The sequence below is a fragment of the Triturus cristatus genome, chromosome 1_2, assembly GCF_964204655.1.
Source record: "Triturus cristatus chromosome 1_2, aTriCri1.1, whole genome shotgun sequence".
NCBI classification, from domain to species: Eukaryota; Metazoa; Chordata; class Amphibia; order Caudata; family Salamandridae; genus Triturus; species Triturus cristatus.
In genome coordinates, this window is record NC_140580.1 from 81,879,039 (window position 1) to 81,904,396 (window position 25,358).

At 41.8% G+C, this 25,358-nt stretch overlaps 1 protein-coding gene across 4 annotated transcripts in view; it reads right to left on the bottom strand.

Moving 5' to 3' along the window:
* LOC146866843 (scavenger receptor cysteine-rich domain-containing protein DMBT1-like) overlaps positions 1-25,358 on the bottom strand; it is a 289,789-nt gene that overhangs the window by 202,219 nt on the left and 62,212 nt on the right. For all 4 annotated transcript variants that reach the window (XM_085602354.1, XM_085602333.1, XM_085602344.1 and 1 more), the window contains 2 exons: positions 11,403-11,444; positions 9,437-9,478 (listed from right to left, as the gene is read on the bottom strand). In XM_085602354.1, the coding sequence (XP_085458480.1) occupies positions 9,437-9,478; positions 11,403-11,444 (84 nt within the window). The remainder of the gene's footprint in view (positions 1-9,436; positions 9,479-11,402; positions 11,445-25,358) is intronic.

Below are 25,358 nucleotides of genomic sequence, written 5' to 3' on the forward strand. Positions count from 1 at the left end.
GGAGGTGTCCACAGATGGCTTTGGGGTTGCACTGTCCCTGGCGAATGCATAGTTGAGCACTCTCTTTGTGCACCAGAGGCACTTAATGTGTCCTCAGAGAACTCAGTGACTTAGTGGTACTATCACATTTTTGTAGAAAAACAGTGTATCATAAATCTGGCGTCAATATTGTGTGCTAAATATTGGCTTTAACCATATTTCCCCACAGGAGTTAATAAAAGAAAATCTACACTCAATTTTATAAGCAATATTTAAGCAAAATTTAAGACATGATAAATATGGTAGCTGATGTATCTCTCTCTATACAATAATTTGGCTGTAGTTTTGGATGCGTAGGTAATACCATCAGTTTCACTCATCACATTAAATGGAATCATGATGGGAATATTACCATTCTAAGATGGCTGCCAAATTCAAGATCGGGTACAGCATTGATGTTTGAAAGCAATTAGGTCAAAAAGCTAAGGGGCATATTATCAAGAACCGGCGTTAAAATTATCGCCGCTTTCTAAAGCGGCGGTAATGGGCTTGATAATATGCCGCAGAGAATTCACATAGAAGCCCATGTTCTGGTGTCAACATGGGCTTCTATGGGAATTCTCTACGGCTAAAGCGGCGATAATTTTAACGCGGTGCTTGATAATATGCCCCTAAATTCTCTGCTCTGCCTGCTAAGTAATCTATGCTGCAAAAGGGGCTTTGCATACGTCCTTTACACTGCACATGAAAGAGGCGGTACATTAGCCAGATTCAGAATAAACTTCCAATTATACGATCCCATAGACACATTGCCAGTCACCGAATGCCAGGACTGTTGGCGCATCCAAAATGTTATTAGCATTGCTAATAAAGAAATCCTTGCGACAGCTAACCCATTGCTCATTCTATGGGGCATATTATCAAGCCAGGCGTTAAAATTAGATGTCCTTCACATCTAACATGGGCTTCTATTGGAATTCCATTGAGCATATTATCAAGCCCATTATCGCCGTTTTAGCTGCAGTTTTCTGCCGCTAAAGCGACAATAATTGTATTGCCTGGCTTGATAATATGCCCCTATGGGGCATATCAGCAACACCCGGCGATAATTATCGCTCAGCGCTCTTAGCGTGAGGATAATTATTGCCGGGTAACGTGGATTTTTATCGCTGAGATAGCGTGCTATTAGCAACGCTTATCTCCTCAGCGATAAAAAACCTCACGCTAACTGCCTAACGTGAGATTATCGCTGGAAACACAGTGATAATCTCACGCAATGTGGCGTTAGCTTGCTGATAGGGACTCACAAACTTAGCCATGATATCCACCCTCCATAGGATATCATGGCTAAGTCAGTCCTGAAGCAGGCGTAAGGGAAGTAGCGATAACAGGGGTTATCGCTACTTTTCTTGCCGCTATGCTTCATAGCGTGGGGCTTGATGATAGGAGAAATGTCGCTTAGCTCAGGTCAGGTCAGGTCAGGAACGCCCACTTTGCATCTCATTAGAGATGCAAAGCTGGGCGTTAGGAATACTGACGCTAAAGCAAGGTTTCACGCGTTAGCGTGGCCTTGCTAATTAGGCGATAAAATTATCGCCGCTTTTCGGCTGAAAACAGCCGCAAAAGCGGCGATAATTTTGTATCGCCTGCTTGTAAATATGCCCCTATGCTCACTCACCTTTGCGCTAATTCTTAAAGTGATTGACACTGACAACAACATAATTACTGAAGGGGACTCATCTATTGCCCCTCACTCCTTGCTGTCTCCAAATGTTTCAAGACGCTCCAACCTGGCAAGGTTGAAGTAGGATAAACCAACAGATCCATAACCAAAGCCGTACAAAATTCGAGTTCACTCTTCTCTACAGTCAAAGTTCTACAAATATTGATCAAACAAACGCTGAACTGAAGCAGCCAAGGAGGATTTACCCAAAGCACTTGTTTGTGCATATATATTTTTATTGAACACATGAACACCTGTGGATAAAAAGCTCTCCTTGACCAGACTAAACAAGCATTTGGAATGCAATAGGTCTCGCATTTGCGATAGTGTAAGCTATTGGCATTGTAAATGACAATGCCTTTTATTTATGCTTTAAAAACCAAAACATAAATAAAAGGCATTGTCATTTACAATGCCAAAAGCTCAAACGTGTGTAAGTGCGTGACCAATTGCATTGCAGATGCTTGTTTGTGTTTACATTGGCACTCAAACATGCCTCTGTGCTGAGAGACCCAAGAGCTCACGTTACAAAGTCTTGAATGCAGCATCCCAATCACACACAATTCATAAGCTCATTAGGTGCCAGGATTCCACCTGAATGGAAATACATACAGGTTTATCGCGCAATCCTGTAGCACGAAATGAGCTTGTGAATTTGAGATAAAGATGCTGCATTCCGCACTCTGTAATGTGAGCTCTTGGGTCTCTTGGCCCCCTCTTGAGTTTATGCCCAGGGCGCACGTTCCCTTCAAAACATTTACTGCTAACACTACAAAGGAACAATTATGAAAAAAAAGTCCCTGAAAACGAAGGATCAAGAAAAAAACGGGAGGATAGCCGAACTTAGGGGCTGCTGCTGGGAGGAAACAAAGGAGGATAAGGAGGGACCAAGAAGTGATAGTGACCAATTGCAGCCAAGCCTTTTGAAAGGACAATCATACTAACGAATAAAAAGTCAATGGGCGTCCTGTCAGCCCAGTAGTATATACAACAGCTCGAGTGACAGCGCATGAGCTGTTAAGGCTCGACCTAAAAAGATTTCTATGTGCATTCAGTAATAAGGAGGTATCATGGTCAAAAGTAACGCAAAATGAAAATGATGAATACTAATATCAGCAAAAGTCATGGTTAAAATGAGTCACATCACAATTTAAAGAAAAATTGAAAAGTCATAATGCTGCAAATGAAAACCAAATGATAAAAAAGGCACATAAAAAAAATCAATGTCAAACACAAAATTTAAATAACTCCTAAGGAAAATCTGTTATGGAAGTAAAAATTGATACCCAGAAAGTTGAGCAGGACCTACACAGAGACTTTACATGATCTGTATCTGATTTGTGCACTCCTAACTAATGGTCTATCTGGATCTAAAATAAAGATAGCGTGACTCAGGAATACGTTTTTATCATCCACTTCAACATTCCAGCACTCACTCCCATTAACCGGACGCCAGGTACCAACCAGTAGCTTCTCTTCGCGGGTTAGGTTATGTTCCAGATGTGTTATGTTATCTTGGGTTTTATTAAGTGCTCAGCTACTCAACAGAGTGTCCCGGCGCTGACAGACCCATGACCATATAGCTACATCCGGGGGAGAGATTTAAAGGCTAAACAGCCATGTTTTAAGCATCTTTCTAAAAGTCGTCAAGTTGTCACTCTTTCTTAAGGCCAATGGGAGGGCATTCCAGGCCCGAGGTGCAAGGTATTTAAAAGAACGCCCTCCGATCCGGGCACGCCTGATTGCCGGGACCGAAGTGAGTGACAATGACGCAGAACGCAAGGCTCTGGCAGGCCGATGAAAACCGATCCTCTTCCTCAAATAGAGGGGACCGGAGCCATAAAGAGTCTTGAATGCCGTAGTAAGTGCCTTAAATTCAATGCGCTTCTGAATAGGGAGCCAGTGGAAAGATTGCAGCAGTCCTGAAGCATGGGAGCGGTGGCTAAGGCCAAAGATGGCCCGAGCGGCCGAGTTCTGCACAACCTGTAGCCGTGAGAGAAGGATCTTCGGAAGACCCAGATACAGGACATTGGCGTAGTCCAGCCTAGAGCCTATCATGGCCTGTACCGTGATCTTCCTATGGGCGATGGAGAGGACAGGAAGAAATTTCCTTAACATTTTTAAAATGCCAAAGCATTGGCCAACTAGGCTCATAATCTGTGGTTTCAGAGTGAGACCATTGTCCATCTTCACCCCAAGATTTTTAACCACTGAGGCCACGTCTGAAGGGGGAGACATATCAGCGGGCCACCAAGACCTCCAACAAGGATCCGGAGGACAACCAAACAAGAGAACCTCAGATTTATCTGAGTTGCATTTAAGCTGATTACATTGGAACCATGTAAAGACCGTGTCCAGACAGCTCTTGATGCGATCTCCATTGAAATCAATGTCCTTACCACATGTGAAAAGGAGCTGGGTGTCATCAGCGTAAGAAACAATCTGGGCTCCGAAAGACTCGACCAGCTCCGCCAGCGGGGACATATAGATATTAAAAAGGGTCGGGCTTAATATGGAACCTTGAGGAACACCACACCCAGAGGCGGAACTGTCGCAGAAAAAGGAGGGGCCCAGACTGTCTGTTGGCGATCGGTCAGAAAGGACTTGAACCATTTGAACACCGTTCCTCCCACACCTATCTCTGCAAGACGCGCCAATAGGTGGTCATGCGGAACGGTGTCAAACGCCGCCGAGAGATCGAGCAGCACCAGCAGTGCCTTACCCCCAGAGTCCTGAGCTTCTTTGATGGCCTCAAACACCTCTAACAACGCCGTCTCCGTGCTCATATTCGCACGAAAGCCGGATTGAGTGTGGTGCAGAAGGCCATGAGACTCCACAAAATGAGAGAGGATAGACTGAGCATGCTTTTCCGCCACTTTGGCCAGTGCCGGGAGCAGAGAGATAGGTCAGTAATTAGCATGAATGGCACGGTCAAGAGAAGGTTTCTTCAAGAGAGGAATGACCATTGCCTGTTTCCAGGCAGACGGCACAATCCCTGTTGACAATGAACAGTTTAAAATAGGGTTGACCATCGGGTTAATAGCGTGAGCTATTTTGGCGAGACACTTCGCAGGGCAAGGGTCAAGGGGAGAGCCCGATCTAATTTTAACAAGAAGTTCCAAAGAGGCTTGAAGTGTAATTGGAGGAAAGCTCATCAGACTGGGCTTTTTCGAGTCCGATGTAGCGGTCTTAGTTACGGGACAAGGCGCTCCCACCTTCATAAAAGCAGGAAAAGTTGCCTGGATGCTCTTGATTTTATTGGCAAAAAAACTAGCTAATTGCAGAACCCACGGTTCCGAAAAAGAGCACCTAGGCGTGATAGCCGCTGGTGAAGAGAATTCCTTCACAATTGCAAAGATTTCTTTGCTGGTATTAGCGGCCTCATCAATCCGTTGAGCAAAGTAGGCTTTTTTGGCCCGATAAATTTCCTTATGATAAGCCTTGGTACAACTTCTGTAGGCCTCCTTCATAGTATCCAGGTAATTTGTTCGCCAAGCTCTTTCGGCTTTTTTACAGAGCCTCCTGCTAGAGTTGAGCGAATGCGAAAACCATGGGGCCGATGTTCGTGAGGGTTTTTTATGCGCATGCCTCGGCGGGACTAAATCCTCCAAGCACTGTGTAAGCCACTCTTGAAAGCGGGCAAGATCTAGTTCCAGGACCCCGGAAAGAGAGCAGGGGTGAGTTAGCCGATATTGCTCCATCATTTCCACGGTTACTAAATGGAAAGGACGCGACAGCCGGGCAAGGCACCCCACACCTCTACTAGTCGCCATGGTTTGGGACCGGATATTAAAAGTCACCAAACGGTGGTCGGACCATAACACCGGAAGGGGGGGTACAACTGTCACCGAATAGGATGAAAAAATCTGATCCAATATGTGTCCTTTATTATGAGTAGGCCACGTTACGTAGGGAAAGAGGCCCAGAGGCGTAGTAATATCTAAGATTTTTATGGTGTCTGACGCATCTGTATTATCAAAATGCACGTTAAAATGTGAGTGGGGAAAGCATCTACAAGCTCAGTTGTGGTACGTATTTTTTCAACAGCCTACATGCCTTGCGCACCCTTTTGGCTAACTAATAAAATGTAAGTATAATGTCAAAAATTACCCTTTTGGAATAAATCGCCAGAGCCGGCTCCAGGGCGGTGCGATCGGTGCAACCGCACCGGGTGTTGACTTGGGGTGGGGGCGTCATTTATGAAAATGTATAGTAGCATTTTAAAAGCACCTGCTGCCGCGTTCCTGGTCTCCAGCAATTTTTATGTCTAGAGAAGTCCGCTGATTAATCGTCTGCCTGGAAACAGACCGGAGGAAGTTTTGACTCATCTAAGGTAGCGCAGAGGGTTAAAATGCCTGCTGCTAAGAACGTGTACCATGCAGATAAGGAAATGCATATAATGCAAATAGGTCAGTGGGTTATTGCTTCTGTAAGAGAGCTCCTTTTGTTACTTGACGTTTATAAGTCAAAATGGTAATATAGAACATTGAGCTATTAACTGGCACCCTAGAGCTGCATGCAAACTGCAAGGAATATGTTAGAGCTATATGCTTTTTTTTGCCCAGTCTTTCATTATCCTGATCTTGTGAAAAGGGTTCATTTGGGTAGAAAACAATTCTTATTATGAAAGAGAACTCCTAACAATGATGTTACGTTTTAATTTCAGAATTTGACTTTTCCAGAATAAGGACTTGAACTATTTTGCCTACCAGTATCAATGACATGTCACTCCTATAGTACACCTTCTAGTCCTGTCTGATTTAACATTTCCAGACTGATTTACACACATACTTGTGTGTGTGGTGTAAAGTGCTCTGACACCTTACACTGGTATGAGTGGTGCTATACATTTAAATGAATCTGAGAGACAGTGGTTATGGAGACTTGAGAGGCACTGTTAAAGGGTGCTAGTAATGGAATCTGTGGCAGAGGTGGGGGGGGGGGGCGCCAACAGACATTGTTGCACAGGGCACCACCAGCACTAAGTTATTCGCCCTAGATATATTTGCCTAGATAGACATAGATTGCTAGCATATTTGAAGCACTAGGTGATTGGAGGCCTGAGTGTTTTAAGGCATGGGCAAAGTGGACTCTGGCCCAGGGCCCCAGCCTTTCAGTGTAGCCCCTGATAGAGACAACTCTGTTCTGCGAAGAGCCTTGCCCCTATGAACCTTAATAATTCTTAAATAGATTCTTTTAAATACCTTTTTCCTTTAATTGTGGGTGATGTGTGAGTCTAATACAGATATTTTGCAGATAAATGTGTGTTAGGTGTTAAAAATAGTTTCTTTCACATAAAAGCAGGACCTCACATATGAGAAATGGGAGGGTGTCACTGAGATTATTTGCAATACCATTAGTGAGCTGCTGCTGTGTTACAATGTTGAAAACACACGTCACTATCCATGAACATGTAAACACATTTAGAATTTGGACCAGTGTGTCTGTGCACTGTCAGTGAGCTGGCCACAGAGAGCATGAAAGAGCTGAAACTGGATCATAAATTCAAAGCTGTTCTGAACAGGGGCCCCCAAAAACCTTAAGTTGTCCCTGTTGGAGGTTGTTAGACACCTCCCAATCATGTGTTCCACGCCTGAATATAGCAACTAATTAGCACACACCGATTGGCATATTATTTTTAGGCATACTGGAACAGACACGTTTATACGCAAATGGATGATTTGGGGAAATAATGTTTCTTTATACTTTGCTAGATCCTAAAGTAATGAAATACGTTGTGATTGGGTTGTTAGAACAGCCTGTGAATAAAATTGCTTTTCACCAAGGAGCAATTATGTTTTGCATAATTTCCTTTACAGCAGGTTTTCAGGACCAGATGGCACCCAAATACGCTTCTGCTCAACTAGTGCATTCTGAGAATGGAATAAAAACATTTCCAGGGCCGTTTAAAGCTCCCTCTTTGGCTCTGACAGCCAGCTTCTTCAGAGATGCCCTGTGCTGACATATGTATAAACATAGCTACTCTACAGACGAACAACATTTTGATGATTCATGCAGGGCCGTTTCTACCATTAGGCAAGACTAGGCGGCCGCCTAGGGCAGCAAAAGGGTAGGGCGGCAAACATTTTTTATTTGAAATCAAACAGCGAAAAAATTGAGCAAATTAGGAGAAAAAAATGAAATAGAGGAAAAATTAAAACATCGAATTGTTTTCAGAAGCATACGGAACCATTACTTAATAAGTGTTTACTTTGACTAATGTAAACATTGCCTCTACCTACCTCAAAAGTAAGAAAGTAAAGAGCCGCTACTACTGAGTACAAAACGTAAACAAACATGAGTTTGGGAATCCCGCCTTGAATGGCCTTCGACCTCGAAAGTGCATTGGGTAGCTCCTTCTACAATTTGACGTCACGTTCGGCGCTACGAGCGGGGGCCATGCGCGCTGCTTTAAATATGATGTCTCCCCGACGGGGTGGACTTCGGTTGAAAAGGACTTCTGAAATGGACTTTCGACTTCGACTACTGACTTACGATTTCGCTCTCGACTTGATCGAACCTCTGTGACAACATCATACAACGCTCACTGAATCGCCGCCTTCCACCGGCTCATCACACGAGAAGAGCCTCTAGGACGAAGCATCGACGGGTCGAGAGCCGCCGCAAGAGACAGTGCCAGAAGTCCCGGGATCGAGCCCGCACAACAAGTCATTGTGCTAGAGCTAGGTTTTGTACTTCTCTTTCATCATATCTAAAAGGTAAGTGCAATTCATGTTTCATATAAAAGAGATAAGTTACTATTAATGTTATATTATTTCCTACCTATATAATTGTGAATAAGTGTGAGGGCTGCGAGAAACAAAATGGCACCTGCTTAATAATTTAGATTTTGTGATGGGCGGGAGAAAACAAAAGGCGAAAAATAATTAATTTGTGAACAGTAAGCCGATTTGAAAAATTTTGTGTAGCAAGATGTAAAACGCGGGAAACTCCGACTTTCAAAAGCAAATTGTGTTCATACATATGTATGGCTGTGTCTGTAAAGTGTAAAGTATAAGTATATTTAGCAGAGGTTCGGAACATCATTTGTTTCACTTGCTTCACTCCACAACAAAATACTTGCTACAGCTCCGCTCCTTCCTCCGCACCGGGCTCCCATTGAAAAGTTTACAGGAATTATATTTATTTACTATTCAATTTAAAATGGGTTTCCTAATTTGTTTGTAGCTCTTGGTATCCTTTTGACTTTACCAATATCAGTGGCAAGTGCGGAGTGGTGTTTCTCAAAACACAAATTAATAAAAACCTATCTATGCAGTTCCATGAGCCAAGAGAGACTCATGGGACTAGCCATAATTTCAGTAGAAAAAGACATGGTTTACCAGCTTGAAATTAGAGATCTTCTTAAAGACTTTGCTAAAATAAAGACAAGGAAGGTACCATTGAATTAAGAGAAAGAACCCAAAACACCATTGAAGTTAGAAGTGAGAAATTTTAAAACAACACAAAATATCATGAACAGTGCCTATTTAGTTATTTAATGTTTGTTGTGTTTTATTGTTTAATGTTGAATACAAGTCCTTTTATATCTAATGCTTTAATTCCTCTAGCCTGGAGGACAGGGGGAGAGAGTGATGGTAGTAAAAGGGAGGGGGCGGCATTTTTCAATTCTCGCCTAAGGAGGCAAAACACCTAGAAACAGCCCTGGATTCACACAGTGTAAGTACCCGTCGCCACATGTAATGTTTTGGGTGCCATTAGCTGTCTGCTCACCTTCCACTGTCTGGTTAAGGAGGTCTTCAGAAGCACCAAGAGCTGTAAAGAAAATGAACACAAGATAAGAACCCGTTTGATGTGCTGTCTCAGAGAGGGACAGAGCGTGCGGTGTCAGCAGCGCTTGGCATGCAATACTTGCAGGTATTAGACTTCTCAGGGCAGTTGATGGTGGGAATGAATAGAATACGCCACGTGGCTGGGAGTGTTAAGATTGAATATATGATTAAGTTATTGTTGCATTGCCAGGAAGGTTAGTCTTCAAAGCAGCTGACTAAGCAACCTTGAACAATTTATATACTGGTCGAAAATTACAGTGTGATTAGTATCTATGCATTTCACAGCTGGCTTAATCAAGAAAACACTCCATGGCTGACTGGGTATGCAGTGGGAATACCGTTTGGGATTAGATGTTCTGGCAGCAAGAACACTAACAATGGCTGCAGTATTAGCACTGACAATGCTCTTAGGAGCAGGCAGGCAGTGTGTCTTCTGTGTATTCTTCATAAGGGCTAGAAGTCCATCAAATGCATAGAAATATCAGAAAATACAAATGTAAACTCTGTGTAGACATCTAGTGGTTGAAAAACCATCCTACGTTGCCCACAGTTGTGTAAACATAACATGTTTGTCTTTTGTGTTTAGTATATCATTTAGGAGCAGTTGGAAACAAATAGCATTAGCAACTCTCAGGGTTGTAACATATTTAGGATGGAAGCACATGAGGGCAGTGTTTCTTTAAAGTATAGCCATTCTTTATGAACCATTTTATAACAACAAGAAGTGCACCAGCAGGCTGACTACTTTGACAGCTCATGCAAGACAGATCAGCCCACTGACGAGTCAGCATTCATCAACCCCTTAAAATGCCTGGGAACTGGGCTCCATCCAAAGAAAGTGCGAAGTTCAACAGATCGCTTTTGGAAATATACATTGAGCAGTTACACTTGTGATGTTTTGAAAGACGCCTGCGGTGCGTGATTAACTAGGACTCCCTGAATTCAAGAAGATGAATTTCCTAGGACAGGGTAATATACAGTGAAACAATAACTTCCTAGGCAATTATTTATCGAACATTTCTGTATAGTGAAGGTGTCAAATTAGTGCAACCACAAAAAATTAGAAAATTACACAATAATATTTATTATTGATATTTACAGATATTACAAAATAAAAGAAATCACAGTTATGGAGTACAAATATACAATATATAGTCACTCAATACAATGATTTCATTAAAATAACAGTTATTGTAAAAAAGGGCAATTCTGTGGCCATGTATTAACCTTCTAATTAATTTTGAAGATTAATACATGGCCACAGAATTGCCCTTTTTTACAATAACTGTTATTTTAATGAAATCATTGTATTGAGTGACTATATATTGTATATTTGTACTCCATAACTGTGATTTCTTTTATTTTGTGATATCTGTAAATATCAATCATAAATATTATTGTGTAATTTTTTAATTTTTTGTGGTTGCACTAATTTGACACCTTCACTATACAGAAATGTTCGATAATTAATTGCCTAGGACGTTATTGTTTCGTTGAAAGATGCCTGCATCAGACACCAATCATGTTACTTTTCATTCAGAGTCAAACTCTGGTGCTTGGCCTTGCTTGAAAGATGGGCTGTCATAGAGCTGTTACCTGTACTGTTGTGCGTTGTAAACCTGATTTCAGCACTTGAATCCGCAAGAGCGCTGCCACTTTGACAGAGGGAAGAGTTCAGCCAAGTCCTGACTAGGGAAACCTGAGAGATGGGCTGGATGCAATCTCAATTTCAACATACCCCAGGCACATATATAACATGCCTATGGAATTCATTGGACTCCAAAAGATGTCCTGAAGTACCAATATATTGGGATGACCCCTACATCGCACCACATCCCAAGCTGACTCTTATAGATAATCGCTCACACAACGCCAAATATTTCAGTAAACCAGTATATGAGGCTCACCTGATTCGTTTTTGGCACTGGAGTTTTCTGGAGCTTTTGGCGCTGTGTGAGAAATGATAACAGAAGATTAGACTAAATCATTGCTACTAGTCATGCCCACAGTGAAAGAAGGACTCACAGGGACACTGTGGTATTAAACAAAACCATGGGGCCCCATTCAAATATTTATTTTAGGCGGCATGAGTTTGAATTCACACGTAGAATCGCTGTGCACCCAAGTAGCTGCAAATGATGTCCTTTACCTCTGTTTGGCTTTCCTTTACCCTTTGGATGCATTTCCCCTGTTGTGAGCTCCTAGTTACAACTGCGCAACCCCTAAGTGGACCCCATAATTTGATTGGCTAGCTGTATTTGATACATCAGTCCGCTGCTACACCTATGCCACTTCTGGATGGACATCAAAGATTGATTGACTAACTTTTTCACACTTAAACACCTCAAAAAAAATCAAACCTTTCATCCCTTCTGACGACTTCAAAGGGGTTGTTCAATCACTAGTCCTATCCAAACTTGTGTATGGGAACGCTAGTCTCACTGGGACCCCTAAAATTCACCTCGCTCCCCTTAGATCAGTACTCACCATGGCTGCCCGTCTCATAACCGACTGCAAACGGTATGAACACATCACCCCCACCCTCAAGTCCCTCAACTGGCTCCCCATCGACTGCCTGCATCACCCACAAAGCACTTCACTCTCAATCCCCTGACTACTTAAACAAAAAACTCACAAGAGCAGGATGTGCCAGACCATTGAGAAGCTCCGATGCTCTTCTTCTTGTACCCCCGTTACTAAAAAAGAACTCTACCCAGACTCGTTCTTTCCCAGGCAATGTTCCCTGCATCTGGAATGCACTCCCGAGGGACCTTCGCTACAACCCTTCCTACCCATGCTTCAAAAGAGACCTGAAACCCCAACTCCTCAATAAATACTGGAGCCCCTGAATCTAACCCGATTTATCTTTGTTCTTACCTCATTTCTGTAATTTGTCTGTTCATTGCTCTGTTTCCGCTGGCTCTTGCCGAGCCCACACTTTATGTCCGCTAAACTGTTAATTGTTTGGACCTCATTTTCAGCAACTTCATCTCCCATGCCCCTACAAATCGTACTTTGTACTGATTTTATGTGTGTTCCTTCTCTGTTACATTTCCTTAAGTTTAAGCGTATATAACGATTGATCTTAAGTTTATTGCCTTGCTCCAAAATCTGTGCTGATATTTCACTTCCTTTGCCATTTCGTATGTAACCTGTTCCATTGATTGTTGCCTTGCTCTTAATTCTGTTGGAGTGCCCTCCGAAATCCTAGGGTCAATCTAGCGCTATATAAAACCTCTAAAATAACTTTGTTTGCAACATATGGGAATTGCACCTCCCACGGTCACACTTACTTCTGGGTAGATAACAGGGGATGATTTGGTAACACTGTATCTTTTGAGAGCCATGCCTCTCATAGTGACTCAGACGCAGCTCCTGGGCCCTACAGACTAACTTGGCAACCCTGTTATATATGTTGTACCAGGTGACTGACAGTTCCCAACAAACCTTGTTTAACTCACAGATGTGTAAAGAAAAACATTTCCTCTTGGTGCCTATTTCCTAGAGTAGAAGCAGGAACACAATACACACCTCACCATTCAACATGAGACTCAAGTGGACATAATCCTAATGCCCACAACTCAAAATAGAGAAGATAGAAATCCAGAGTATTCCCAAGATAAGGAAAAAGAGAATTTAATAAAATTGTCAATATATTTCATACAGAAAATGTATTACACACACAAAAAATTTTCAAATTGGAATGACACAGTAAGACCAAAACACTTTATGCACACACAGAATCCTTACACAGTAAGGAAAACAGATAACTTTAAACTAAAGAGAGAAACAAACAGACAGTACATTTTGTCATTCTATTTCACACATTTGTTTGAAACATGTTTATCCTGGAATCTGATGAAAAACAATTTCTTATGCTATATACAGATGCAGTAGCCTTAACTAATTGTGTAGATATTGCATCAATGCTTTTCGATGGTGTTATTGTTAATATCCCATCTTTATCAAGACAAAATAATAAGAAGTCTCTTATTGTTGCACTTATATAGTTGCACCATAAAATAGATACTGAAGCACTTAATTGTATACCTTCCTTCGAAACCAACAATCTTTAACTGAGACTTTCAGTCTTCAGGCGACATCATAGCAATTCTGCTCATTAATTAAATAATTATTTGACTCTTTCTCCAATCGACTCAATCGTGAAGCCGGAATTATTTCTTTAAAAATTAGGATTTGATGATTGGACTTAAGGGTCCAGATCCCTTGATATACAGCTTCTTATGTGGCAGGTAGTCCTATTTAAAGTGTGATCTGTAATTCAACTAGCACCATGCATCCCGACAGGAACGACACCCGGCTTTTATTTGCAACAGCTCATTCCTTTTTTTAAATCTTGTGGCCTGTCTAAAACTACTACTGGTGTACTTGTCTGCTTTCCTGTTGGCTGGAAGACTTCCAAGATTTAAAAAAAGGAATGAGCTGTTGCAAATAAAATACAGGTGCCGTTCCTGTCGGGATGCATGGTGCTAGTTGAATTACAGAACACACTTTAATTACGACTAGCTGCCACATAATAAGCTGTATATCAAGGGATCTGGTCCCTTAAATTCTGTGTGTGCATAAAGTGTTTTGGACTTCCTGTGTCTATCCAATTTTAAATTTTTGTGTGTATGTAATACATTTTCTGTATGAAATATATTGACAATTTTATTAAATTCTCTTTTTACTTATTTTGGGAATACTCTGGATTTCTATCTTCTCTATTTTGAGTTGTGGGCATTAGGATTATGTCCACTTGAGTCTCATGTTGAATGGTGAGGTGTGTGCTGTGTTCTTGCCTCTACTCTAGGGAATAGGCACCAAGAGGAAACTTTTTTCTTTACTTGTGACAGTACTCTATCCCTTTGGTGTGTCTGAAAGAGTTCCCTCTCTTTTTATTATATAACTCGCAGATGTGACCAACTTACACTTACATGCCCCTCATCACCAGGGGAAAAGCGTAACGAGAATACAGCCACATCTGTTTGATTTGTCATTCCAGTATGTTTCTTCCTTCTGCACTAGGAACTGCTTTGCCCATCTTAATTAGCTATGTCCATTCATTCTCTCCACTCACATCTCAAGAATTCTCAGACTTCCTAAAGTGGGGTGGCAAGTCTGGCTACCCCATTGATCATTTCACAACATCTTCAAGGAAATCCCATTAAAATCTGCTCTAGCCTCCTCAGCCTTTAATCGCCTTAAATATCTCCATTCTCTGCAGCACTTTCCCTAAACACTTAACACATTCTATGTCACACATCTCATATATAAATCAGGACCAGATGCAGTTCTCACCATACCTTCTTTAACTCGCAGATGCACCCTTGTGACCAAGTTGCAATAGCATGTCCCTCATCACCCAGGGAAAGGCGTAATGAGAATTCCTGGACATCTGTTTAACAGATTGGTTTGTCATACCAGTATGTTCCTTCCTTCTGCACTTTCCCATCTACACACTGTACATTAGTGCCCATCTGTCATGGGTTTGAAACAATCACAACGTAAATCTCTTACAGATGTTACCATCTTCTTGTCCTCATACTACACTGGACATCATCCGCAAATTCCAATCTCCTATCTGTGGCAACACTTTCATCCTCCTTGTTGGCTTCTCCAAATGTATGTATCCATCTTTCTCAACCTCCCATGCATCCAACCCAAAAATTAATCTGCTTTATCTCAGCATGAAGGGCTGTTCACATTTGACTAACCATATCGCCACACCTTTGCAATGTGGTATGCCCTTCTCTTAAAGAACAGCCTCCATTCAGGCCTTAGGTGTCCCACTCTGTGCCGCCCATAATATTTGGTATTTCCTCAGTCTGCTGGCACTATCTCCCAAGCCTTCCTCACATCACTCCTGTTCCTTAGTCTTGTGCTACAATTCACTTCTTTCTTTTGCACTCCCACTCATCCCTTCCGCTTCACCCTTATTTATCACGTCTACAGATTGTGTCATTTCTGACTTTTTTTGCAGGTACTGAAGTGGCTCCGATGACTTCATTCTTCTCCAATCTGGAAACGCTAAACCTACAAGAGTTAAAAACTAGACCAACCAACACTGCAGGACAAAATTTGGATGTTGTCTTCGCATCTGACAAACAGGATTTATAATCAAAAATGTAAATGTATCATGGATCGATTCCATTGACATCAGCATCCCTATCCCCTCAAAAGCTCAAGCTCCATCCAAAACTAAAACCTAGAGACACATCGGAGTATAGAGTAAACTTTATCAGAAATATTTAGATTTCCTTCACAAGGGAACTGCATTCAGATCCCAGAATATCGTTGAGTACATTGAACTATGACTACCTTCAGCCATTAATGCCCTCATGCATGTCATGGAACGATAGGGCATTTGCAAGACTGCAAAAGTCTGGATGGGTGAACAAAAACCCCCACAATCCTGGAAGCTCTTCGTCGGGCACAAGGCAGATGATAGGAAAAATGTATCATGAAGTGGAAAGGCTAGACCTCTGGCAACACTGAAAAACCTATAGTGCATCCATTACATATCAGGGGTGCTAAGCCTAAATTACTCTAGTGGAACATAACAGAGGCCTGTAGAGACCACCAGTAACTTCGCTACTTGAACAGATGAGATTTGATAGATTTTAGAAGATTAAGTATCATAAATTAATCTGAGATGGAGAGAGAGCTTATTCCACATTTAAAAGCCAGAAGTCAAAAGGATATGTCTCCTCGTTGTGTTTACTTATTTTAGGAATTTGGAGAAAGGGTTGGTCAGAGGGTCTTAAGGCTTTCTGAGGACAGTAGTGCTTCAGGTGATCAATCTCTAGTGTGCGAATTGAGAATAGAAACTTTATGAGTCATGCAAAAGATCTTGAACTTGACCATTTGTTCAGTTGATGCTTTCTCTGATACTTGACCCCTTGTCTATAGTTTGCAGACTAATCTCTGTATTGTCTGGATGTGCCGAAGACTGGAAGTATGTGTAGTGGCAATCCTAGATTCAATAACCTTATTTGTATATGAGATGGAGGGGATTTTCTGTATGGAATTCTACTCTGCCTGAGGAAGTCAAATTGTTTAAATGACTAAGATTATTATTTGCTCAGTCAATGTAGGTGGCCCTAACGATAAACTACAACGCGTGAGAGTTGCGGAAATATTAAGAAGTTTAAATCCTGATATAATAAGTCAATAAGAGACACATATCCCCTGGGGGAACCGGGATATGCTTGTTATAGGAGGATATAATCTCATAGCTTGTTCCACACAAACCTCAACTATTAGACGGACCACAATCCACATGAAAAGCTGTCTTGGATTAGCCACGCGTGCATTCGGAGATAAAACAGGGAGATGGGCTATGGCACAACTTCCTATGGGATTTACAGTCTGTACAATATATGGATCAAATGAAGATGACCCACAGATTTTCAATAATATAGAAGCTGAGGCAGCATCATGGCCGGGCCCGTTTATATTCTGTGGGGACCTTAACATTAATTATGAGAAGGGGTGTGGTGGTACTCAGAAATACTGGGGGAAAAAAACACACATACATCAAGCACTCTTGACTCTTCAAACTAGCTATGATTTGCGAGACGTTTGGGGGGTGAAACATCCAACAGATCCAGGTTATACATATTACTCAAATCCCCATAAAAAATGTTCTAGGCTTGATTATTTTCTAGTGTCATCTTGTTTGATTGCAAATGTAGACATTAAAAAACTACCCAAACTTTTTTCAGATCACAATCCTCTGATTATGGATTTGATACTACCAAAGCTAGATCGTCCACAAGCAAAATGGACATTTGATAGATCACTACTACTCAATGATGCTTATATTGAATATATTATGAAATGGGTTATAGAATACAATGCGATTAACCAATATAGCTCTTCACGAAATATAGTTTGGGATAGTTTTAAAGCCGGTCTTCGGGGGGAAACTATCAGTTTTGTAGGAAAAACTAAAAAACAAGAAAAAAAGGAAATTAACACGCTTATAACCAAACTAGGAGATCTGGAAAAAGAATTTACAGAAGTAGTCAAACAGAATCAAGATGATGAAGAAATGGGATTACGTCAAAGGATAGCAATTATTAAAAGCGAAATAAATAATCACTATACTAGGAAGGCGGCTGCTATTTACCAAGCTCATAAATCTGAGGGGTATGAATATGGTGAGACCATTGGTAAAGTTCTTGCTCTACGAACTAAGCAGAAGATTGCCAGAAATAACATTATGTAAATTAAGGGATCAGATGGTGTAGTATATACAGAAAAGAAGAGAATTATTAAAGTCTTTGAGAAATATTAAGAAGATTTATATCAACAAGGCAATATTGATCCCATGTTGGCTAATGACACCGAACGTATCTTTGGTAATCAACGAAGGCTTAGTGAAGAAACGCGACAAGGAAATAACTAAGGAAGAGGTTCTCTCTGCTATACAATCTATGGCTTCAGGGAAGGCAGCAGGCCCAGATAGCATCCCACTGGAACTATATTAGATAATTCAAGTAGAAATAGCTCCTATATTGTTAGACCTATTTTTGGGGATACAATATAATGGGATGTATGATGTTACAACGCATGCTTTTACAACGCATGCTGTTACAACAAATTTTTTACAACGCAAATGCTGTGACAACGCAAGTCTTTACAACGCAAGTCTTTACATCGACTTGCAGTAGATGGCGTGCTAACATTAAAAAAGGGTAATTTACTATTCTAACTCCAGTCCACGTTGCAGTAGGGAAGGTGTTTGGATAGTAAACTACACTATTTTAATGTTAGCACGCCATCTAGTGCAAGTCGATGTAAAGACTTGCGTTTTAATGGCATGCGTTGTCACAGCATTTGCGTTGTAACAGTTTTGTTGTAATGGCAGTGCGTTGTAAAAGTGGCGTTGTAATGATTGTTCACCAATATAATGGGATACCACCGGAGTCTTGGCGAAGAGCGGATATTGTGGGTTTTTTTAAAAAAAAGGGAAACCGGCTGATAATCCTGCTTCATATAGACCCATATCCCTTATGAATACTGATATAAAATTGTATTCCAAAATTTTAGCCACCAGATTAGGGAGGATCATAGCTGATCTTGTCTCCCCATGGCAGCACGGTTTTATACCAACAAGAGGTACAACAGACCATATTCGACGTGCTATAGCCTTATTAGATATTACAGAGACCACTGGAGAGTAGATGGCTTTGATTCTCCTGGACGCGGAGAAAGCGTTTGATCGGGAGACATGGCAATATTTATGGACAACAATGATACAAAGAGGCTTTGGGCCTGGTATTTTAACGGCTGTACAAGCAATGTACCATCGGCCATACGTTAGACTAAATATAATGGGGCAAGAATCAATCTCAATAAAGATCGCAAGGGGGACGAGACAGGGGTGCTTCTGTTCTCCAATACTGTTCGCCCTATATATTGACATCTTTATAGAGCAAATCTCTCAAGATCTGACTATCATCCCGATTAAGTGTAACGGCCATGAGACAAAAATACTCGCTTATGCCGATGACCTGGCAATAGTAACAAGAGACCCAGAGAAAGCAATTCAACAAATCCAGAAATTGGCTGATGAATACGGTCGGAAATCAGGATATCTGCTAAATGCAGGGAAAACTCAGATTCTATGCAATACCAAAACTCCATGTAGTGACTCTCGAAGATCCACCGAGGTAACTTATCTAGGTATTAAGATCACTAACAATATTGAAAATATATAGAAGATAAATATGACGCCAATAATTAGTAAGATAAGTGAAGCTCTTCAACGACTAGATAGACTACACTTGTCTCTCTTAGGACGATGTAATATTTAAAAAATTATTATGTTTCCTAAAATCTTATATATGTTTAGATGTATTCCTGTGGAATTTGAGGATTATTTTCTAATAAAGATAGATAGCATTTTTAGCAGCTTTGCCTGGAAATATTCCAAAGTACGACGTTCTTTTAAATTCCTAGCATTGCCATATGATCGAGGAGGATGGTCAGCTCCTAATATTCGGTATTATTATAATGCATGTTTTTTACAACAGATGCCTATTCTAGTTTCACCAGGTTTAGGCAATAGACAATGCAGTACAGCCGGGAATCTTCCCACAATATATGAACTAGCTATGGGAACCAATGCTCAAGGGGTGCTTCTTCGACAAATCGAGCCAAGTTACTATAAAAAAACGAAATTTAAGATTATGATAACAATTTGGAAACTTTGGAAAAAGATGATGGCCCTTATAAACATCCCTATATATAATAGATACAAACCATTATGGCGATCCTCCCTTTTTCCTTCATTAACGTATGATAAGCTAGCTATCCACCTGGAAGAAAAGGGAATTCTGAGGGTGGGAGACCTCTATTCGAATGAACAAAAATTGTCGTTTTTTGAGCTTCAGCAAAAATATTATATATCAGATAGAACATATTTTAAATTCAGACAGTTTACAAGTTATCTGAATAAAGTAAACCAAAAGGGATTATCTTTGCAAAGGAATGTTTTAATAGAAGTTATCTCACAGTCTCAGACTAGAATTAAAAACATATATAGAACTCTAATAGATACACTTCCGGATGATCTGGAGATGGTAGAAACCAAATGGGTCCTGAAGACAGGAGATCGTGATACTGATATATATCGCTCCCTGAACTTATCCAATATGATATTTCTTGCTACAAACCTAAAAGTTCAACACTATTATACAATATATGATCTCTACTTTACTCCGGAGAAACTACATCGATGGGGGAAAAGGGGGGACGATAAATGTCCCAGGTGTGGTCAAGGACCTGCAGATACGATCCATATGTTCTATAGCTGTGTGAAACTAGATCTACTAATAAAACAAATAGAAACCTTCTTGACATCAGCTGTAGAGAGAACCCCATTAAAATATCTATAACATTAATGCTGCTAGGGTGTGATGAGAAGATACAATGCGGTTACAACAACTGCAAATTTGTCTTTGTTGCTGTGGCGGTAATAAGACTCCTCATCGCTACCTACTGGAAAGATCCAGATCCTCCTCGATTTCAAGCATGGATTAATCGATTGTTGGCTATATACCATCTAGAGAAGTCTCTATATAAATGCAAAGGTAGAGGTGCTCGTAAACGAGGTAGAGAAATCTGGGCTCCGCTAGAAAAATTGATTATTAGACAAACCAGAGGATAAGAGGGAAAGGAAAGGAAGAAGAAGGAGGGAAGAGGGAAGAGGAAGGGAGAGGGAAAGAGAAGGGAAAGAAAAGGGAAGGGAGAAGGGGAAGTGAAAAGGGAAGGAGAAGGGAGAAAGAGGAGAAGGGAAAAGAGAAAGAAGAGAAAAGATGTAAAGGTCTCTAGATTATGAGTCTGGCTGCTAGATGACTTATGTAGAAAGGCCATTGTTGGTGGGTTTTTTTTCTCCTTTGAATCAGCTATTGATGTTTGTCTATATATTTCTTCTTCTCGCTGTATGTTTCCACAATGTAAATATGCATGAAAAACGGAGCCGTTAGCTCTTGCCTAAATGGATGCTCAAGGTTAAGTTATGTATGAAATTGTATGAATTTCTCATTTTGTATGTCCTCTCCAAATAAGAAAAAAAAAGAAAAAAAAAAAGGAATTCTACTCTGCCTGATAATTACTAGGCCAGGGTTCCCACACATGGTTTGCCCAGTTTAGGAACGTCAGATCCTATTGTACCGAGCTGTAATCCAGCTCTATAAAATCACATGAGGGTTTGGCTGCAGCAGCGGCTAAGCCTCATCCTCAATTGTGTTTTTTCTGGCAGGGGCAAGTGTAAGAAATGGATTTAGGGGGTGAAAGACCCACTCACACAACAGCTACAATTCTTACCAGGATGAACCACAAAAGTCACAAAATTAACATATGGTTAATGCTCTGGCAGCTTCAACTAACACAGTCAGGCTCAACTGAGAGGCACTGTGTTAAAATGTATGCAGCATACAAACCATAATAAAGTAAAAACACAACACACGAAATATCCCACACCAAATTGGAACAAATGAGTGAAACCTATCAAATGAAATGAGACAAAGACTAGAAAATTCCAAACAGTAGAACTGGACATGTGCAATTTTAAATGCTTAGGGAAAAATAGCACCAAGAAGCAGAAAGAGCTAACTGTGGGTATCTGGTCACACTAGACCGGGACTAAGTCACAACTTCAGGCTGATCGCGATGAAGTGCGGGTCAGATACAGGAACCAGGTTAGTCCAGATAAAAAAAGTTACCTTCTGAAAGTCCAGATGCAAAGTTCAAAACTAAAGGATTACACAGGAGGAGTTTAACTGATGCCAGGCAAGGGTCTAGGACCTGGGAAGGCACATATTGGGGATCAGGAACCTACTCCAGGCAAGGCCAGCAGGGATAAGGCAGACTCAGTTATAGATCCAGGCATGTCCAGTTGCAGGTCCAGGGAGGGCCAGTTGCAGCATATCAACTGGACAATTGCAGGGAGTACTCTGGAGTTTGTTGTGTCCCCATAGCTCAGAACACATCAGCCAACTGACCCTTGGAGTCATTCTGGCAGTCCTGGGTACCAGAAGAATGTCCCTTCTCCTTCAAGAAGCAAGATGGGCTTCAAGCAGCTGGGCACTCCTCTGAAGAGCACGGCAGGCCTCAAGCTGCAGGGCAGTTATTTGCTAGCAGCATGGTAGTCCATAAGAAACTAGAAAGGCCTCAAGCAGCAGGACAGTCCTCTGAAGTACTAGGCAGTCCTTCTGAAGTCTTATGCAGGTCCAGGAGTGTACTGATGAGTGGCTCAGGATGTCCAACATTTTTAAACCTGGTGCCACCCTTTGAAGTGGGGGAACATCTTGTTCATCCCCATATCTGGTTCTGGCATGATCCTTCTTGCCCCTTACTTACCCTGCCTGGGTTCTAAGAGGTCTCAGGTGAGAAAAGACTGATGTTCTGTTCCTTTGGAAGTGTGCCGGAGGCAGCCCTTTGAAATGTAAGTGTGTCAGAGAACAGCTCTGCCCCTCTCATGCCTACAGGATTGCCCTCTCCCTGTCACACCCAGGGCCTATTGTTCAATGTCTGGAGTCAATATGCATTGCTGATGGAGGAGCAATTAACAGGGCTAGGCAGCTGGAAACTCCTTGAAGGCTTCCCAAAGTTTGGGGCAGGTAAATGTCAACTTTCTAAAAGTGGCATTTTCAAAATTGTAATCTAAAATCCGACAGTGCCACCAAAGAGGATTTTAAATTACAAGTCACTTGAGTCCAACCATGATATTTTCATCGGCTTCTAATTAAAAGTTAGCACTTTTTAGATGTAATAAGGTAACCCAATGTTATCCAATGGGAGAGGTAGGCCTTACAGTAAAGAAAAACACATTTAGGAATTATTCACTACCTGGACATGTAAAACATAAACCCAAATGTCCTACTTTTTAAATACAATGTGAAATGCCCTATGGGCTGTTTAAGGCCTAAATTAGGGGTGGCTTCAATGCATTAAAAAGAAAGGTTTAGTCCTGGTAAAAGGTTTATGTTGCTAGGTCGAATTGGCAGTTTAAAACTGCACACAGACTGCAATGTCAGGCCTGAGACATATTTTAAAAGACTACTTTAAGTGGGTGGCACAATGAGTCCTGCTGCCCACTAGTAGCTTTTAATTTACATGCCAAGAGTACCTGTGGTACTATATATGAGGGACTTGCAAGGTAATTAAATCTACCAATCTGGTGTAAGCCAATTGCACCATGTTTTAGAGGAAAGCAGAAGCACTTTAGCATAAATTAGTTTTGGTAAAGAGAACAGAGTCACAAACGTCAAAAGAAATAGGATCAGAAAACAGAAGGCATGAAGGGAAAGGTTTGAGGGTGACCCTGCAGAGAGGGCCAAGTTCAACAGGGAGCTTTCAAATGCTTCCTCGCTTCCAGACCTTTTGTGCCCACATTCACCACCAGCCAACTGGAATTCTGTATGGTTGTATGACCACAATATGAGGATAAACTTGAAATTACACAATGTTGGTGTGATCCCGTACTCGATCTAAGCAGGAACTTTAAGATGGCTGCCATAGGCTACCCACAGAAAGCTAAAGGTAGCGCACCAGAATGCCTATCACACATGAGCGAAACGTTGTCAGGCGGTCCTATGAAGAGAGAGGAGGAAGTCGGCAAAGTGAGGGAGGAAGATGCTGGAGAAAAAGTGGAGGCAGAGAAAAAGGAAGAGGAGAACAAAGCAGAAGGGAACCGGCCAGACTGAGGAGAGGAGACTGCGAGACAGCCAGTGACAGTGACATCGAGGCAGGAGGAGAAGACCGGGAGGCTGAGAACAGGAGCAGAGGACCTTCTGGAGAAGAGGTTGCCCAAGACCAGGAGGGAACGCCAGTTGCAAACACAGCTGCCCCGAGGAGGTGAGAATGCCGTGATACCCCCTGCCATGGCCCAGGAGGGCCGTAGACAAAGGCAAGTGCCTCTTTCTTTGTTTTGGTAACTATGGAGGTGGTGGGCAGGAAAGGAAGCATCTACACCTGATCCCTGAGCACCAGACAAAAGATGAGTGTGATCACTAAACACGGGTGTGGTGGTGGTATACTTAAAGAGCTAAATAGAGAAAACTAAACCAAGGTTCCTGACCCGATATTTGATATTTTCTTTTCTTTTCTTCGACGGCCGGCCCTGTTTTTTTTCCAATACCATACGAGGGAGAGCTTATCAAGGAAGGAAGACGGCAACTACTGAAACACCTAAAAAAAAAAGGTGAGACGTTATTAGTTTATGTTCCTTTCACTATTCTTTGGCACTGATCCTAAAAGGACAGAGAGAAGTTCGAAATGAAAATAAATTGGTTTTCTAACACCTTATTGTTGGTTTGGACATTGACTTTGTCCGATTCCTTTCACCTTCCCTGGTCCACAGGGGGATAGTGTTACTTTACTATAACATAAGTTTTTAATGCAATTTACCACCCGATCAGTATTGTTCAATGCGTAATCAGGTCCAAAGTGTTGCAGTAATCCAGTCTGGAAAAGATATGGCTAGAAACAGATGCAGTTCAATCTGTTTCAAGGAAATGTAGAATTATCTGCATTGATCCTAAAAGAGTGAAATAGGGGCCAACTACAGCAGAGATGTTGTTGTCAAAAGCTACATTTTTGTCGAAGGTCAGTATGAAAGATTTCAACTTGGTCACTAGGTAAGGAGAATTCTGCTGCAGCGGCATGCACTTTCTTCAGAGTTGGGGAGAGGAGTTGGCCTGACGGCTAGGGCGGTCGACCTCGAATCTGGGGAACTGGGTTTGAGTCTCAGTAATGACGCTGAACATCCTGTGATTCTGGGCAAATCACTTAATCTCCCCATGCCTCACAAAAATGAATGTGTCCTCATGTAATGCAACTGGTGCTATGTAAAGCGCTCTGATACCCGATTCGGGTCAAGTTCGCGCTATATAAAACTCTGAAAAATAAAAAAACAGGGCCTCTCAGTTGTTGACTGTCTCTGAGGTATGACCACTGGCCTCGGGTGTTGGGCTCCGGCTTGGTGATAATCAGGGCAGTCGCTGATCTGGTTCTCCTCTTCTTCTTGAGCATAGTGGGGAGTCAGTCCACGTGTCTCATGTTCTCTCTTCAGGGACCTTCTTGGAGCTCCCACTCCATAGGTGGACATGTGTAGCTAGCCCTCTGCTTCGAGGGCCATCTAGCTGCCTCACCCTCTTCTCCTCTGGGTTTGTGTGGTGTCATGCCCCATGTCACACATTCCCTCCTCAGGGACCTCTTGGGGCTCCTTCTATGGGGTGTTCTCTCTTGTGGGACCTACTTCTGGGCCAGTAGGGAGCTGTGGTTCTGACCTGCATATTCTAGGTGCCGTAAGACTTGCATCATGAGGCATCGCTGCCATCAGGCATGAT